Source organism: Vipera ursinii (genome assembly GCF_947247035.1).
Source record: "Vipera ursinii genome assembly, chromosome: 7".
In the NCBI taxonomy this organism is placed as follows: domain Eukaryota; kingdom Metazoa; phylum Chordata; class Lepidosauria; order Squamata; family Viperidae; genus Vipera; species Vipera ursinii.
The window spans coordinates 59662892-59677016 of record NC_139521.1 but is presented as its reverse complement, the minus strand read 5'-3'; the positions used below and the strand labels follow the sequence as shown (position 1 = coordinate 59677016).

At 38.7% G+C, this 14125-nt stretch overlaps 1 protein-coding gene across 3 annotated transcripts in view; it reads left to right on the top strand.

Moving 5' to 3' along the window:
* The first annotated feature begins 5632 nt into the window (after nucleotides 1-5632).
* Nucleotides 5633-14125, top strand: part of METAP1 (methionyl aminopeptidase 1) — a 24115-nt gene continuing 15622 nt past the window's right edge. For all 3 annotated transcript variants that reach the window (XR_014493067.1, XR_014493068.1, XM_083367845.1), the window contains exons 1-4: nucleotides 5633-5866; nucleotides 8899-8950; nucleotides 9928-10040; nucleotides 13975-14035. Coding sequence is in view for 1 of the 3 variants with exons in the window: in XM_083367845.1 (XP_083223971.1) it covers nucleotides 5753-5866; nucleotides 8899-8950; nucleotides 9928-10040; nucleotides 13975-14035 (340 nt within the window). In the remaining 2 variants the exon portion in view is untranslated. The remainder of the gene's footprint in view (nucleotides 5867-8898; nucleotides 8951-9927; nucleotides 10041-13974; nucleotides 14036-14125) is intronic.

Sequence of the window (14125 nt, the reverse complement as noted above, 5' to 3'; positions counted from 1 at the left end):
CACAGGGTGTCAGCATGTGTGATGCAAGCCGACCCGGTCGCCACCATTCAGCTCCCTATCCAAAATCTGAAAGCGAGCCAGGAAGGCGAAGGAGCGATCAGTTGCTTCTTCACCTGTGTGTTTTCATCGTACAGAATAACAGCAAACGACTTCTTATTCTGCCAGGCATCCCGTGATTCTTAATAAGCTTGCCTGAAACAGACGATATATCCTGAAATCCTAGGGATAATTTGACGAGGGATCTACATTAGCTCTCCAGTCTATATAGTATTTTTCTTGAAATTCCCACTCTCAGAATAGGAACATGGATTCCAGTGCAGCTGCTCAATTTTTGGCTTACTCTCTATTTTCACTAACAATGTTGCCTTTGTGATCTTGAAATGTGATGGATCTCCATCCCTCTGAAAGCCTGTGAGCAACTGCCACATTTTTGGAGGGTAGCCGTATTATTCTTTGGGAGGGGGCACAACATCTGGAGGACAGCAGCCCCTTTTCCAACTAATACACTTTATTATATGTTCTTAGTCAAAAAATTGCTAGTAAACTGAGGCTTAAGATACAGAAGGATCTTGACAGACTTGAACATTGGGCGCTATCTAACAAAATGAAATTCAAAGGTGAAAAAAGTAAGCAAGAAAAACCAAAGGCACAGGTGTAGTATAGGTGGTACCTTGCTCAATAGTAGTGTAACTGTGAGAGGGATCTCCCAGTTCTAGTGGACAATTAGTTAAATATGAGTCAGCAGTGTGCGGTAGCTGCCAAAAAGCCAACACAGTGCTAGGCTGCATTAACCGAATCAAGATCACATGAAGGGTTAATACCACTTTACAATGCCTTGGTAAGGCTACACTTGGAATACTGCATCCAGTTTTGGTCACCACGATGTAAAAAAGATGTTGAGACTCTAGAAAGAGTGCAGAGAAGAGCAACAAAGATGATTAGGGGACTGGAGGCTAAAACATACAAGGAACAGTGGCTGGAATTGGGTATGTCTAGTTTAATGAAGAGAAGGACGAGGGGGGACATGATAGCAGTGTTCCAATATCTCAGGGGTTGCCACAAAGAAGAGGGAGTCAAACTATTCTTCAAAGCACCTGAAGGCAAGACAAGAAGCAATGGATGGAAACCAACCAAAGAGAGAAGGAACCTAGAACTAAGGAGAAACTTCCTGACAGAACAATTAATCAGTGGAACAACCTGCCTCCAGAAGCTGTGAATGCTCCAACACTAGAAGTTTTTAAGAGGAGGCTGGACAGCCATTTGTCTGAAATGGTTTAAGGTTTCCTGCCTGAGCAGGGGGTTGGACTAGATGACCTCTGAGGTTCCTTCCAACATTATTGTTGTTATCTCCTGGTTTTTTTGCCTTCCTGGTTGGGGGGATAGAAACTGAAACTGAATACATTCAGAAACAACAGACAAGGAAGACTTCTACAATAAACATTTTAAAGAAAAGAGTATGACACTCAGACAAAGCACTCTGTACACAACTGAAGACAGGATCCAATCTGGGTCGGTCACTGGGAGCAGAAGTTTTGTCTTCCGAACTTTCAGACTTTAAGTCTCTGGCTAGAGAGAGGTTCCCTGTGGGTGGGGCTCCAGCATGAGTCCAAAAGCTCAGAAGACAAACCTCCGTTCCCGGTGACCGACTCAGATTGGATCCTGCAACTTTATCCTTGGACATGTATATTTGCCTTCATTCACAACTGAGGACAATTTGTTTCAAAATGGATTTAATTATTCTTGTCAGAAATGAAAAACAATCTGAACGCATCTAAACACTTGTACAATAGTCACATCTTCAAAAATATCAGCAATGTATATCTTCATCACACTTGGCATCTTTTTTATTTTTTGTTTTATTGTAATTTCTTTGTATGTTGTTAACTGCCCAGAATCATTGAGAGTTGAATGGCATAAAGTTTAATAAAGTATCTATCCAGGAAACAAGTCTTATGAGCTGCTATACAGAAAAGGAACAATGTATATTCTGCAATGTTATGTTATAGTACTTCACTTGGTCCAAAGACCTGTTCCATCATTGATTATTCTGTCCATACTATAATAGTTTATTCAGTCCCATATAGTGAGTTACACACTGAGATTATATAGCTATAGTCCTGTTTCAAGGAATTCCATTGCAAAATCTGGTGTTGGTTTCTGCAGCAAATTACACCTTTTCCCACAGATTACATAATGACTGAATTCTAGTTTAATTCTAGTTTGAGTAATAAGCATTTTTGTTTACTGCCTTGAATCTCTTCAAATTTCATTTTGACTGATAAGTTCTAACACTGTAAAAAGAGAGCCAGTTTGGTATAGTGAAGTATGTCACATTAGAAAGCAAAACCAACATAACTCTTCATGAATTTAACCCCACTACCTAGTTATCTAAAGTCAGTAAATGCAGGTGGCAGGTGACATGTGTCTCAGTAGGTAGCAACAAGAAATATCCCATTAAGAATGCAAAATGATACTGAAATAGGTGAACTGGCATTCCCCAAGGTATTAAATTTAGTTGAAAGCATAGCCATAAGCAGAGTCAGTGGGAGATGGCCAGATCTCAGTGCCTGACATTTATCAACATTGTCAATGAGGTATCATAGACTATTCCTGTAGCAAGACTTGTGTCAGACAAATATAACTTTAAAACCAAAACAGCTGAAGATTATGTAAATTCCTGCTGCAACAAGAGGGCAAGTCTCCTAAAAACAGCAGAATGTCTTCATATTGGAAATACTGAGTAGTGAGGATACACCTTGATAATGAAATTTGAACATGAATTCCTATCAAGTAAAAGTCTGGATAAAATATGTGGTCATTTCTGATTCTCTTTATGAATAGGTGGCAAAATGGGGTTCAGAGAGAAGGAAAATTCTTGAGAATCTAATGAGTGATTCTATGAAACTATTGAATATATATGTTCATTACAGTATTTATGAAGTGCGAAGGAATAGTAAATGTTAGATTTACACATCTTCAATGTACAGCATAAAAATATTTCAATGTCTTAATTGCTACTTATCAGAGGAATGTTGAATTTTAATGTTTTATTATACACTATACTTACATATTTCTAATATGACTTCAAACTATATCCTTTATATTAATGTTTTTCCTTAACTGATGTGCTGTTGCTCTGGTCCTCTTCTGCCAATTTTCTACTTAGATTTTCTCTTCTGATTTCAGGAGAATAGAAGAGGATTTATATCATAAGAACTCAAATTAAAATGCAGCATTCTGATGGATAATGTGCAATAAAATGTGAAACTCCATATTATGAAGGTTTGTTGGTTTGTTTACTATGGATTTTCCTTCAGACAGAAATGTAACTGTGCTATGATGTACCTTAGTTCTTTTTTTAAACTAAGTATAGACATTATAATCCATTCCTCAAAAAATATCACAGAAGAAAATGAAAATTTAATGAAGAGAAGGACGAGGGGGGACATGATAGCCGTGTTCCAATATCTCAGGGGTTGCCACAAAGAAGAGGGACTCAAGCTATTCTTCAAAGCACCTGAAGGCAAGACAAGAAGCAATGGATGGAAACTAACCAGAGAAGCCATTTGTCTGATATGGTATAGGGCAGGCATGTCAAATTCACAAGGTCATGTGACATTGCGCAACATATTGTGACTTTTTCCCCATTGCCGGCAATGAGGTGGGCGCAGTTTCATCATGAACAACCTGCCTCCAGAAGCTGTGAATGCTCCAACACTGGAAGTTTTTAAGAAGAGGCTGGACAGCCATTTGTCTGAAATGGTATAGGGTATCCTGCCTAAGCAGAGGGGTTGGACTAGATGACCTACAAGGTCCCTTCCAATATTATTATTATTATTATTATTATTATTATTATTATTATTATTATTATTATTATTTATTATTATTAAAACATATCCTCATCATGGAGCTTAGAAACCTTGAGTCTATAGCATTCAAATGAAAGAATTTTGCTATTGTTCATTAGTTTGTTAGGATATTAATGAAAAATCAAAATAACACTAATGATAAAGGCCTAACAATAAGCATCTAGCAACACCATTTTTCTCTTACACTTCGTCATTTTAAAAGACAACCATTTGTAATATATTCTTCCTTAACTCTGCACTTTCCAAATGCATTGGACAACTGCCCTTATCCAGACAGTATAGTCATATAATTAAATACATTATAATTTAATCAAAAGCAATCTTATATACTAAGAAACAATAGCCAAATCTTATTTATTCAAAAAATACACATGTATTGTCCTCTTCCAATGACTCCAATTCAGTTAGATCCATATTTCAGGAAAATATTGCATTCAACTGAGAATACAAGAGGATTGATTGGGTTCTTATACCCACCATGACAGACTTCAGTTCTGAAACTAAACAGCAAAGTTTAAATATTGTTCATGCTGAATCATGTCTAAATGTAATTTTGGTAATGTAGTGTATACGATGGTCATTTAAAGCATTTTATACTTAAATATGCACTTGAGGTTACTAATTAAAAAACAAAAGAAGCCAAATTAATAAAACTTTTAAATAAAGTTAGTGACCAGTTATGAGCATCCGCTAGAACCCGAACTTGTAAATTTGCACCTTATTTTGCCTTATTTTTGTATTTTGGGGGATGAATTTGGACTTGAGGTACTTCCAAATGAAACAAGAACATACATAAATTTATCATTTTGATTTTCAAATCATGCCTATGGGGCTGAGAAATGTTTTAGGCAATAGAAGCTATGCCACGTACTATGTGGCAGGCATGTCAACTTCTACCTTATTTATTTATAATTACAGTAATATTTTAAAAATTAAAAGTCAGTCGGAAAAGGGAGGCCTGTAGGCACACTGCCTCAAGCGTGTACAAGCACATCTGTCTCCCAGGACTACCCATGGCCTACCAGCGAATTAACTGGCATTTAAAAGAAACCTGTATATAACAGATTCAGAAAGACTATATGCAAATGTGATATTTTTTTACTTCGGGATTCTTTTATGATGTTAAGCACTGAGCTATGATAAAGACGGATCACCTTCCTTTGTTTTTTCCACGCTAATCCAGCATTTTACCTCCGATTGAAGAATTTGGATTAAGAATGACCGGAACGACGATCTACATCATTTATATTATATTTTGCATAAATTTATATATGATCTCCCCTCTCACTTTTAACATCTACTACAAAGTAGGCAAACAGAATCTGTCCCTCAAGTCCGAGCAAATCAAAGAAAACCAGAGAGCCAAAAACCATATCGCCAACCTAGCCCAGGCAGTGAACTCGCAGCTCCTCGAGCCTGGAAGATCGGAGGAACCGAAGGATCCGTTATTTGAGGAGGTAAGTTGGTAGTGCCCAGTCTGACGAGTGCAACAAGTCCGGATGAGGATACTTCGCGCGTGGCTCAAACGCAAACTCGCGGAACAACCGGGGACTTGCTTAGTGGTGAGCAAAAAAAACACTCTTGGCGATTAGGGAAACGCGCCGGGGTCTGATATCCTGGGGAGGCGAGCCGGCTTCAAGCGGCGAGGCCTGACTGAAGCGACGCCACCGACTCTCATTCTTGCTCCGTTTCCGCCCACCCCTCTTCAGAGGGCGGAGAGAGCCGGAGGCGGGCAAGCGGGGCCTGGAGCCCCTCCCTGTTTCAATCGGGAACCTCCAGGCCGAGAGATCCGCCTTTCCCTCCGCCCTTTCCCGGTGGCTGCTGCCGCTGCTCTCCCGCCGTCTGCCTGGGTCGCTCCTGTGGCGGCGGTCGCAGCAGGCAGCATGGCGGCGGTGGAAGCCCGGGTGTGCGAGACGGCGGGATGCAGCAGCGAAGCCAAGCTGCAGTGCCCCACCTGCATCAAGCTGGGCATCCAGGGATCCTACTTTTGCTCGCAGGTAAATCGCCGCTGCTCGGGGCGCCCTTTGCCCGCCAACGGGCGGGGCGGCGGAAAGCTTCGGCCGCAGAGGTTCCCCCGACGGGCGCTTGGTCCGAGCGGGGCCCCGGCCGCGCCAGCCCGCCTTCCTGTCGGTTTGGAGACTGGGGGTTCCGGGACGCGGGTCATGCCCGCGCCTGGGGATATGTGTGTGACGGCTGCTGCCCTGCTAAGGCAGGTGTGAGTCAGGCTGGCTGGGCCCGGGCCTGTTCTCTGGCCGCCCGAGCACGTTTTGCTGCGAAGCGAGGAACTGAATTCAAAGGGACTGAATGGTGTTGCCGAGATTTCTGCATTTCTGCTAGCAGGGTCTGTCTCTCTTTTTCCCTTTCGAGTTTGCCTTCTTCCTTTGGTTGTTGCTAAGGGAGAAAAAGCCCTATCATTCAACCTGAAATTCGATATATAGAGCAAAGGACTACAACGTCCATTCTTCCCAGTGATGTCACTTGTAGTCCCAACACATCCAGCTCGGGTAGGGAAGAGTGATCTAAAGCCCTAAATCTTTCTTACCGTCCCTCTGCCTACCTTCGCTCCCCGCTTTTTATAGGGTTTTCTGCCCTTGGGGGCTCACATGTCAGAAGTGGAAAAATCTAAAGCTAGGAATAGGCCCCATAAATGCTGAAGGACAAAGCAGTCAAAGCCTGACATCTCTCCCCCCCCCCACTTTTTATTGGTTCTGTCATCAAGATTCACAAGGCAGATTTAGAGGGGGGGAAGGGCTGTGTTCTTCCTGCCTGTCAACAAGTAATTGTTGTTGCACTTTGGATATTTTAGTTTATTGCAAAGGAAATTTTTGCCAAAACTTTACCGCTAAAGACAGCCTACAGGCTAAGGTTTTGATATTAACTATAACAAGTTTCTGTGTCAAATTTGAAGAAAATCAGGCCTTGGCACCAGAACCATTCTAAATTTTCCAATGTACTAGGAGACCCTGGAATGCAATCATAATTAAGAGTGATTCTGAACATGGGTGGTCTGCATTGTCTTCATCTAATATCATGGCTTTATTTCCATAGTTCAACTTTTAAAATCAGTCTTTTTTAAAAGAAAAATCTCCCTTTTTCAAAGTTCGGACATTTCTACCCTCCATGTAGAGCAGGGGTGTCAAACTGCTGGCCCACAGGCCAGTTGCATCATGCGGAGCCGCACCCACCCCAGCTCCAGCAGTGCAAAAAAAAAGTTGCAATACATCGCAACACGTCACGTAACGTGGCTGGTTTGACACCCGTGATGTACAGTATTCCTCTGAATCAGCTTCAGCTTTTGGTGACAGTATGAACATATCTATGTAGTTTTACTGAAATTAGTAGAGAAATCACCTTCCATGATTTTTTCCCAGAATGTTTTTTCAATATTTCAGTCTTACTAAGAGTTCTTGGGTGTCTTGGTATACCACCCAGGTATTATGCTCATATGAAATTAGCCTAAGTCAGCTAGCTGTGCTACCTGAGCTGGGTACAGAAATTTGGGGAGCAATTATAAGGAAGTGTCCTTTTTTTCCTACTGCAAATCATACTTAAGTACACAGTACTATAAGTCTGATTCTTTTATCCTATTAAAGAATCCTGCTTGCAGTCGGACCTGAATTCATATTTGTGCACACTAGTAAAAGCATAAACCGTAGTTTTACATGTAGTGCAAAACACACCTGCAATGTCCATTAAAAATGACATGAGTGTGGAAACTCAGGAAAATTTGTATACGTATGTAGGTACTTGTTTTACTTACATGGTTTCTGTGGTATTCATACAAATATATCTCTACTAGGTTTTCAAGGAAGAAGCCTTTTGCAATCTTCTTTGATTATAAATACTTTCATTGGCTTCAAGTTAAATGTGCTGGAGGGCCACAAGATTAGACTCTGCTTCTGTCAAGTTTTTAAGGGTTATGATGCGTGAAATCCATTTGATTATTTTTCTTAAGAAATTAATACAAGAAATCAAAATGAAAAGAATTAAAAGGCAGCAACCACCTCTGTGTCATTAACAAATTAATGTATAAAGATGAGAGTTGGGAGAAAAGGAAATGGGAAGATCTCTGTGTTAGGTTTTTGCTCTTCTTACAAATATAGCAATAGTTTTACAAATTATGAACAAAGTCAGGCTTGCTTTTAATAGAACTGGGTTGAGGAAAATATTTGCATAGGAAACCAGGTTGAATCAAGCATTCAGAATATATTTTTGAAGGATTAAAAAAAAGATAGGTGTGTAAATGTTGCACATATGAGGAATTCAGCAGCCTATCTTACTGGTGCTGTGGAGCTGCCTTTTGCAGTGACTACTCCAGGCTAAGGTAGGCTCCTGAAAGACAGGATTGTAAGAAGAAACCATCTCTACATGTTGCCTTAGGCTGGGAATGTAGGATTTAGCAATGGTTGGATTTCCTCCATGATTTTGCTAAATTTTTGTTTTGGGCTGCAGGAAAACTTTATTTTTTAATGGTAGGCTATATCCAGTAGGAGATGTGATGGTGGGTATTGTGCTATCTAGCAGTGCTGTGAATGTTATCATTTAGGCTCCAGGAAACTGTTTTCCATTTTAAAATGCCAAAAATTATGTTCTATCCCCATGTGTTTTCTACAGTTGTTCATGTAGTCACAACATATATTGCCATAAAAGAGAGTCAGAGTTGCCTTGAACTGAGAGATGTGTGGGAAATAAGTTTGATAATAATAATAAAAAGATATGAAAGGGTTCCATGTTTCCAGTCCAAGACTAAACTAAGATGTTTTTAAAATGCTTTAAAAACATAGGCTTTAAAAACATACTACACATATATAAAAGCAATATTAGTCATATATACTTTCATGTCAAGTGGATTTTGAGCCTTATCATTAAAAAGAAATACAGTTAGTGTTTGAACTGAAGTGCAGTGAGCTGTAAGGAAAACCTTTTTCCTTCATCTTTCTAGAGTGTGGTTTACCTGTGGAACTATGTTAGCCATATAAAGTTGATCTGTTTCAATGTATTGCTAAATTTATATAATTTCCCTTTTTAGGAATGTTTTAAAGGAAGCTGGGCTACTCACAAATTGCTACACAAGAAAGCGAGTAAGCAAGTACATTATTTTGATTTTATCATACTTCCTTTACAATCTATTTTGTTGGTAGTGACATTGAATCATCCTAAAATCAATCTGTAATAACTCTGGTTGTTATTGGTATAATAAATCTGGGTTTGTAGTCTGAACTGATGTATATCATACAAGGATTCATAGAGGACTAAATGGTCTTTTGTATAACACACCCAGTCTATGTGTTGCACTGAATGATGCTTTGCTTAATTATTGTTTGTTGAATTTGCTCAATTGGCTGGATTAATGTACATATAGTTGATAATTCAGAGCAGCTGGATTCACAAAACACAATGGGATAATCACACCATATTATGGCTTAGCATGGTGTATAAATCCAGTCTGGATGTCAAGGAAAAATGATTTAAGTTATTATTTTTCTTGATTCCTTTTTATTACTATATAGATTTTCTTCATTTTTTATGGAAAAACATTCATACACATGGAAAGCCACAACTGTAGCTTGCAATGGTACAATCATTAAAGTGATCTGATACTTTAGTCCCTTTCTTAAAATATTTCTGATTGCTTTCTAGACAATGCTTTTTACATATTAATAGGTTTCTATGTCTGCAAGGGACCTTGGGCTTTAGTTTCCTAAACAGTTGTGATCTTTCACTACTTTAGGAATGGTGTAAGACATGACATATTTTAAAAAAATAAGCTCAGAGTAATACAGAGGAATTGAAAAATAAAGACACAGTATCATTGGAACAGTAGAGTTTTGATAGCAAATCTCGGCATGCACCCATTGAAAATGGGCAGGGCAAGACTAGGCTTGTGCTTTAGTACTGACTTGGATTTATTACTTTTTTATAATTTTTTGGCAAAAGCAAGCATGCAGGGGAAAAATTTAGAGCTCTAAAGAAGAGAGTGGAAAGGAGTTCCAATTTCTGATGTTTAATGAAGTTTTTTTTTATTAAGATCAGTAATGATTCTGCTTTTGTTTTATAGAAGATGAGAAAGCAAAACGAGAAGTTTCTGCCTGGACTGTAGATGGAGACATAAACACAGATCCCTGGGCTGGTTATCGATATACTGGGAAACTCAGGCCACATTATCCACTGGTAAATAGGTGAAATAACTGAAATGTGTCACTTTGTTCAGTTTTTCCGCCAGTCAAACCACAGGAAGGTAATTTTTTCGTGATAGTTCTCCCAGTTAGAGAACGTGATTGTCCAATTATTTTTTAAAGATGTGTGCACATAAAATAATTTTGATGGTTATTTTACCATAATATATATCAGATAATTTAAAATAACCTACTATTCATTAAAGAGAGAGTTTTATGGAAACTAACAGGTTATATTATTTGTCTTTCATGAAGATAGGATAAGATTATTTGTCCTTCGGGAGATAGGGCGGCATATAAGTCCCATAATAAATAAATAAATTGAGTCCACTTCCGTGAAGGCTTATAAAAATTTTAAGTTTGTTAATCTCTAAAATGCCATAAGATTTTTTGTTTTACGATAGCAATATGCTGTCCCTTTTAGAGACATAATACTCCAGTAGAGGTAGTCCCTGACTTAACAGTGGAAAAAGTGTCTTAAGACTAGTTCTTGTGCTTATTACTGTCACAGGATCTCCGTGATCATGTGATCAAAATTCAGGCGCTTGGTAACTGGCATATATTTGCAACAACTGCAGTGTCCCAGGGTCATGTGATCACCATTTGCAATCTTCACAGATAACATCTAACAAAGTCAATAACTGCATCATTTGCTTAACAGCTGCTGTGATTCACTTAACAACTGTGGCAAAAAAAGGTTGTAATATTGGACGCAACTTAATTAACAACCGCCTTGCTTAGCAAGATAAATTCTGGTTCCAATTGTGTTCAAAAGTCAAGGACCAACTTTATAAAGAACAAAGGAAACATTAGTCATCTATTTTAGTGGGTGGTCCATAATATAAGGGTTGGTCTTTATTCCGCAAATATTTTCTCAGCTTGGAAATGACTGTGCATATAAACAGCAGCTCAGTTTGATAAGAAGAAATCAGGCATTTTAAAATATATTTTTAGAAGAGGTCTTCCAACTTCATATAGGCTCTGGGAAAAAGTATTTTAAGGCCATTCTAAATCTTGACAGGTGCAGATAGTATAGTGAGTGACTAATAATATATTAAATCAGGATTAGTTAAACATGGTTTTTGAAATAACCATCGTAATTAGCTTTGAATGTAGCACTAAGCCATAATAAGTGAATTCATAAAAGAACCAAATTATTATCAGTTCCTGTTATATGTGAACTAACATGTAGAGCTGACAGACAAATAAGTTAGTTCCTGCCCTGATAAAACCTGCTAACAGAATGTTCAGGTTTTTTGCTAGGAGATAAACTCGCATACAATAGTATCTCAGTCTTTGAAGAAACACTAACTTTAAAAAATAATTTTCTGTAATAATAGGTGCAGTAGTTGACTATGGTGGTAATGTAGATGGTAATTGCAGAATCAAAAAAGGAATGAAGATAGAATAACTTCTATTCCACATATTAGACCAGTATCTCCCTCCTTCATTACCCAAACCATTTACTAGAAGATCCTTTTTACCATTTATCAGAAAGTTCTTATATAAATGTCTCTGTTGTAATTAGGTAATGATTCATGTGAAGAAGCCAAAGAAAAACTTTTACCCAGTTCTGGGCAATTTACCCAGGTTTGTGAAGCAGTGTATTAGATTCAAAGTTTGTTTTGCTAATAGTTCAGAATTAAATCTTGATTGCGCTTTCAGTTATGTAGGTCAACCATGGTTTAGATCTCTGTTACCTGCTTCCATTTTCTCTCTGCTCAGTGAGTTATGATTTAGTTGCAGTTATACTTTTATGATGCTGGGCTCTCCTGAGACACAGTTATGTCTTCTCAAATCATTGTTGATGTGATTTGCAAAGCTATTTCAGAATGTGTTTCTATGTCTTTAAGGCTTTTATGACATCGTGTAAGAGCATAGGAAATTGCTCTACATTTTTGTAAAATAATCTTTTTTTCCTTTAAATAAATTTGGTTAAACGAGATTTTGAGAATCTTGCTCTCTGGTTATAAGCAGCTGCTAAATGTGTAAATTCTTCTGTATATTGCAGAATTAGTTACTGTCATTCATATAATAATGATTTTGGTAGTTTGTAAGCTATAATGCCAATGAGAACTCCCAGTTTGTTGTCTTGCTGGGTATGTCTATAAAAAATTTGGGATACTGGGTCTGTATAGATCAGGGGGCTCCAACCAGGGGTGCTTGAACCCCTTGGGGGTGCAAGGTGATATTCCAGGGGGTGCGAAAACTTGGGTTTTCAAAGTTATAGTGCAGTGATGGCGAACCTTTTAGAGACCAAGTGCCTAAACTGCAACCCAAAACCTACTTATGTATCGTCAGGTGCCGGGTGGGCATGGCCCATTGGGTGGGCATGGCCCATTGGGTGGGCATGGCTTCAGTGGTAACGGCAGACTGGGTGGGACTAAAAAGTTCAATCAATCAATTCCAACTTTGTGAGATCTTCCCCCCCCCCGCAAGAAATTGAAATTGATTGATTGAACCTTTTTTTTTTGCACATGGCGGTGGAGGCCTAAAGCGAAAAGGTTTTATAAACCCAGCTGAAGGCCTAGGACTTGGGCGATGGTGCGCGTGCCCACAGAGAGGGATCTGTGTGCTACCTGTGCCACACTTGCCATAGGTTCGCCACCACGGTTATAGTGTATATGCATAATTTGTTGCCGTTATTTCAATCTTTTGTAAGGGGTGTAAGTATATCAGAAGTGTTATAGGGGTGCTGGGTATAGAAAAGGTTGGGAACCACTGGTGTACATGCTGCATTTCCTAGAACAATGATTTGAGACATCCAGTTTAAAATGGAGCAGCAGGCTTCCTGCAGTGCTTCCACAATCCTTAAAGTCAAGGGCATGTTATCTTGTCGGGTCTTGTTATTTCAACTCAGAAAGCAAAGAAACAAAACAAAAATGCAAATCAAAATATAATTGAAGCAGTACGCATTTAATATTTTCTCCTTCTGCATCACTGAATATTCTAGTTCAGTAGAAGGTTTTTGGAAGGCTCACATAATGCCTTGAGAACTTTAGTGGTATGCCAGTTACTGAATTCTGTTTTGCCTCTAACATCCAGTTGTCGAACTGAGACTTCATAAGTATAAAATTACTTCAGTAGCTACAAAAAGGAATAGTGGAATTACTGAAAATTTGGCTATTGCCCAAACTTGAGTGTTTTATCGTTTTAATTTGGGCTTCATTCCTGTAGCTCAGGATTTTTAAGCTGGAGCCACCTTAGAGAAATCCTCATTAGAGGAAGAGAGGTAGGATTGGGCAACTTGAGTATTAAGAGAAACCCATTTCCTAAAGTGTTAGACTGAACCAGAAGCAGAAATAGTATTTTCTTCGCATTTTGAGCCTGTAATTTAAGCATCTAAACTAGAAGAACTCTTGATTTCCAAGCCCAGGAGTTCGGTGTGATTGCTATGTTTCAGAGTAACATGCAGATTGGTGAAGAACTGAAAGACTTTAAAGATAGGCATCTTGGGAGGGTTACTCAGGAGATGAACACTTTTTCCCTAGGGTGTGCTAACTAGGCTTCATGGAGCTAAGGATCCCCAGAGGAACGTGATTGGAGTTCAGTGTTGATTCTTCTTCATCTACTTTTGTGTGTGCTTGTCTTTGTCTCCAGTTCCTGTCTCTTCTCTTTGATTCCTGAACATCTGTCTACCTGGAATATTGTCTCTTCCTTTGGATCTTGGGATTATTTTTATAGTTTGGGCTCTTAGGCTGACTTCTAGGTATTTTTGCTGATGTCTCCCATTGTTGTGTCTCCTTTTATCTGACACTGGCTCATCAAACAGCACGCTTGGCTTGCAGCTCTTGGGAGATTATAATATGTGCTTTCATTTGATTTGAAAATATCCATTTTATAGTTTGTTTTCTAGCAACTGTCATCTGTATTCAGAGTGACTAAGCTAATAAATATATTTAAACAGATCTTAATTGTGCTTTATTTAGATGCCAATGAGGCCTGTGCCGAGTTACATTCAAAGGCCAGATTATGCAGATCACCCTTTAGGTAATTATAGCATAGTACAACTTTCATTTGTTGAACCTGTGATTAATTTAAGCTGTGTTAACTATTTTCTTTTTCAGAATGGGTACCATA